We start from the raw sequence: 4,311 nt of genomic DNA, 5'->3' as shown, positions 1-4,311 counted from the left end.
GCTGAGATGGAAAGAAAAAAATAAATAAATAAAAACCTTCTAAATAAAGAAGACACAGGTTCAAATCAATTCTACTTGGATCAAATAGATTGGGACATTTAAAATAAAAAATGCCTGATGAACTGAGCATGCAGCCAAAATTGTTAAAAACAAAACTCCTAAACTTAATTAAATCCACCAGGGTTTACATAATGTAAAGACAGTTGTTTGAGGAGCAGTTTACCTTTTGTCACCCAGCCAAAATGCCTACTTGTGAAATATCAAACCTTATTAATCGAGCGAGCATGCAGTATTTACCAAAGATCATGTTGCTTAAAGGATTCTAACAGTTCGGTTATAGAGATGTCTACTCAGAAGTAAGACTTTTTAGAGATACCCACTCAGTAAGAGTACGTGTCATTGAGCTCAGAAAAACTTACTTCCAAGAAGACATGCTCTTTGATTCAAAAAAATTAAAAACTGCAACCTAAGGAATCTGAAAGAAGCAAATTTCCTCTCATTGTCCCTCCCCACCCTCACCTGGGTCCGGCGGATGGAACCGCAGAGCTGCGTTGTAGGCCATGTGAATGCCGAAATTACTTAATATTTCACATTTGTTTTGATCAATGCTCCGCCTACTATTGATTTCCTAGTAATGCTGCTGTAGTTTTCGAACAACGCTGACGGCGGCTCAAAATTCTCTCTGATTGCCCTCCCTACCTTCCTCCCTCCTGCCGCCCCAAAAAAACACCGATGAAACTTTTCCCCAACTTCAAAACTTTGGGCTTCCAGCCAGAGGTGCCTGAGTCGAGGCAACCCCCTAAATTCCAAATGCTTTGTCAGAGAAAAGCAGGCAGAGTTAGAAAATACATAATAAGCAATCTAACCCAAGTTAACCAACGATGTTTAAAATTCTTTATTTGCTTTAAAAATATGTACAGATCTGAAGTGGGCCTCTCTTGCGCCCCCACCCTTTCTTTGTTTTGCTTTCTTTCCCACAGATATAATTAATACTCGGGGCGAATTGTATGGTGGAAGCCAGCCAGAAGAGCCTCGGGAAGGGCAGAGTGCTCCTGCGCCCTGGCTTTGCCTACCTATGCTCGGAGACAGCCCCAGTTTGGCTTGAAAGAGCAGCAGCAGCAACAGCTGGGTTAGTTATGTCTGGAACAGGAACGAGACCAAACAAGAGAAGGCGGAAGTCCTATAATTCTCTCTCCAGCCTAGAAAATAACCGAAAGAAACCACCCCAAAGAGGATTCCCATAAATATTTTAAATATATATATATATATATATATATAATATAATAGTAATGAATACACACGGTGTATTTCTTAACAATGCAAAAAGCACAATTCTCCTTTCCGATCAACAACAGACTGATGGGTGAAGAAAAGGGCGCGGCGCGCGTCCTCGGCCGGGGCTGGCTGGCCTTGAAGGTCGCCCGAGTCCGTCTCAGTAATCGAGCTTATTGTAGAGGTTATAAAGAGGTAAGGCGGACAAGTTGCTGCCGGGATAGTATAAGGGCGCCGGGAAGGCGATGGACCTGGGCACGGGCACCCTGAGGAGGGAATTGTCTCTAAAGACCAGCGGCATCCCCACCAGAGTCTGGGCCGAGGCGTGGGCCATGTTGGCCGCCTCCAGTTCTGCCGAGAGCTGCCGCTTCCATTTGTTCCGGCGGTTCTGAAACCAGGTTTTCACTTGAGTCTCTGTCAGCTGGAGGCTGGAGGCCAGGCAGGCCCGCTCGGAGCTGCTCAGGTAGCGTTTCATGTCGAAGGTCGACTCCAGCTGGTACACTTGGCTCCGCGAGAAGACAGTGCGCGTCTTCTTCTTAGCCGAGCCGGCCTGCCTGTCCGCTCCGTCCCTTTGCCTGTCCGCCGAGCAGCCGGGCGAATTCGGAGCGAAGGGCTTCTCTTTCTCTTCCTTAAAGTCCGGATGGGACGGAGAGAGAAACGGGGGCGTCCGGTCGGAACCGAGCGGCGCGCCGGTCCCCTTGGAATTGCCTTGAGTGGGGAATAAAGGGAAGAGAGGAAGAAGTGGGCAACATGGGAAGAGAAGCATCAGGCGGACACTGCGACTTGTCCTGGGCGGAGGGGGATTCCATAGTAGCCCACCCCAAATAACATATTCTGGGTGTAAACCGCTGGGGCTTTTCCCCTACAAACATCGCTTCATCCCATTTTCATCCCCTGCTTAACTACCGCACGGAAGGGGGGAGGGGGATGAACCGCATTGGTCTCCCTACTCCTTCATCAATGTTTATGGTTGTATATACCTAATCGTACCTCTTCCGGGGACCTGCTCTGATCAATAGCAGCTCTAGACTCACGAGAGAGTCTGTTCAGCTTGCCGCATCCTGTTTATACTCGTTTCTAGTTTCTAGACCGCAAGGCAGGAAGTTCCAACTGCGTTCCTGGGGGCTTCTCTCCGCTGTGCCTGCGCTGCACTGGGCGATGGTCAGTTGTGACCATCTTCCGCGCTAGAAAATGCGAGGGAGCTCAGAGAAGCAAACAACAGGAATCGAGTGCCTTTATTCAAACTCGTCTTTTCCCAGTGAATTACGAGGTCCTATTCGGTTGCTTTTTTAAAAAAATACCCCTTAAAATATATATATATTCGGAGCTCGTTTGTACGCTCGTCTCTCCTTTTTCTTTTAGGAGATGCCAGAAGAACCACCGCCGTAGGTCCAGAGACTTAGATCAGACAAGGTGGGAGCGGCAGGATTACATAAACATTTAAAAGATCGCTCTTTCTAAATCGTTCCTTAAAAGAGGGAGGAGGCACCAAAGTCAATTATTAAACTTATCACGACAAAAGTATTATCTCCTACGGTTTTGCGGGGAGAGAGGACCCAAACCAACATACCCCCACCCCCTAGATCTCTTAATTTACCCACTTTCTTCTCTGAAAAGTCAGCAGATTAGAAAACCAGATGTGTGGATAACTGTACGCCCAAAGCAAAAACCCAAGCTGTTGCTTTTTATTACACCATCCGCCCCTATGAATAAGATGCATCTAGAGACCATCCTTCCTAATTAGGAAGTAAAGGGCGCTTTTCTCTCTCTCTTTCACCCGCTCTCTCTCTCGCTCCCTCTCGCTCGCTCTCTCTCTCCCGGGCCAATACTTACTGAAGCACGTGAAACTGAGGGGCTGATGTTTGTGACACGTTTCTTCAGGGGCCTGCGAGTCGGAGCAGAAGCAAGCGGGATGTTTCCAGCTCTCGTCCGGCTCTTCTTCTTCAGAAGATATCGACAGGTTCCTCTTCCTGCTCGGCCAGGCTGTCTGCTTGGAGCTGGGCTCCCTGCCTGCTTCCGAAGTGCTGCTGCCTAAGATCGACTGGATGGTAAAACTGGAGACCGGAGCTGCCGCAGGACAACACTTGCTGGGATCTTCTTTGTTGCTCATCCTGGGCTCATAAGAAACAAGAGGAGGACACCGCTCGCTTTAGAGGCGCGCTGGGGAGCAGGGTTCGGGTTCGGGCGTGGGGGGCTGCCGGGGGGGCTTGTCTGCCTAGCCTGGCTTTGGGAAGACCAGTTTGGGGGGCTTTTTGGCGTGCCTCGGCAGGTTTTCCTTGAGCTGGCCGAGTCTGAATGCATGCTCCTTTCTCTCTCAGATCTCTATTGATCTACGGACTGCGAGGTGGCGGGGCTTCATTTGCATGGAGGTTACCTCCGCCTTGGCCAATCACGAGCCGCCAAGCGGCCCCGGAAAGTTTCAAAATTCTAGATCACAGACAGACAGCTGTCTGTAGAACACCGATCGTTCCTTCTCATTTAAACGGACCTAATGGAAGCGGTGCAAAGCTTTCTTTTTTTTTACCGCACAGGTGTGTGTGTATGTGTGTGTGTGTAAAAAGACGCGGTCCCTTACTCCCCAGCGCCTGAAGCCTTTCGAGTGGAATCTGAGTGAATCTACATGGCCTGAATGCGTTCGTTTCATGTTAAAGATTCAAACAAGCCTGTGGAACGAGCACCTTGCTTCGCAGCGCGTAGTTCTCGGTTTTCCTGGAGGAAAACTAGTGTTTAGTCCCATACATCAGACTGGTGTGGGTGTTTTCTAGATCTCAGAGGTTGCCCTCTGAAACACACTTGCTTGCGAATAAGCTCTCGCCAGGGAGGCTTACTTCCAAGTAAATGTACACTACAGATGATTCAGGAAAGTGTTCAGAGAGGTCTTGCATTTCATCAAAGATTTTTTTAAAAAGCTTTCGTATCCCCTGCTCTAAGCTTTCATTTTGATCACAGAAGTTCTCACACACATCACGGCTCTTATTTAATTATTCTTAATTCATTTCCAGAATAGAGCTGCAAGAATTTGAACAAAGGAATAGGAAG

General features: G+C 48.2%; 1 protein-coding gene across 1 annotated transcript; it reads right to left on the bottom strand.

Annotated features, from left to right (window-relative positions):
• Positions 1–1,432: 1,432 nt before the first annotated feature.
• On the bottom strand, positions 1,433–3,722 carry HMX2 (H6 family homeobox 2). Its single transcript, XM_063306151.1, has 2 exons — positions 3,106–3,722; positions 1,433–1,980 (listed from the first exon to the last, which is right to left on the bottom strand). The coding sequence occupies exons 1-2, from the start codon at positions 3,380–3,382 to the stop codon at positions 1,433–1,435; spliced, it is 825 nt and encodes a 274-aa protein (XP_063162221.1). The 5' UTR covers positions 3,383–3,722.
• Positions 3,723–4,311: the final 589 nt, after the last annotated feature.

The sequence above is a fragment of the Candoia aspera genome, chromosome 6 (genome assembly GCF_035149785.1).
Source record: "Candoia aspera isolate rCanAsp1 chromosome 6, rCanAsp1.hap2, whole genome shotgun sequence".
Lineage (NCBI taxonomy): Eukaryota > Metazoa > Chordata > Lepidosauria > Squamata > Boidae > Candoia > Candoia aspera.
Note: the sequence above shows the minus strand (reverse complement) of the source record. Positions and strands in the feature narration are given on the sequence as shown.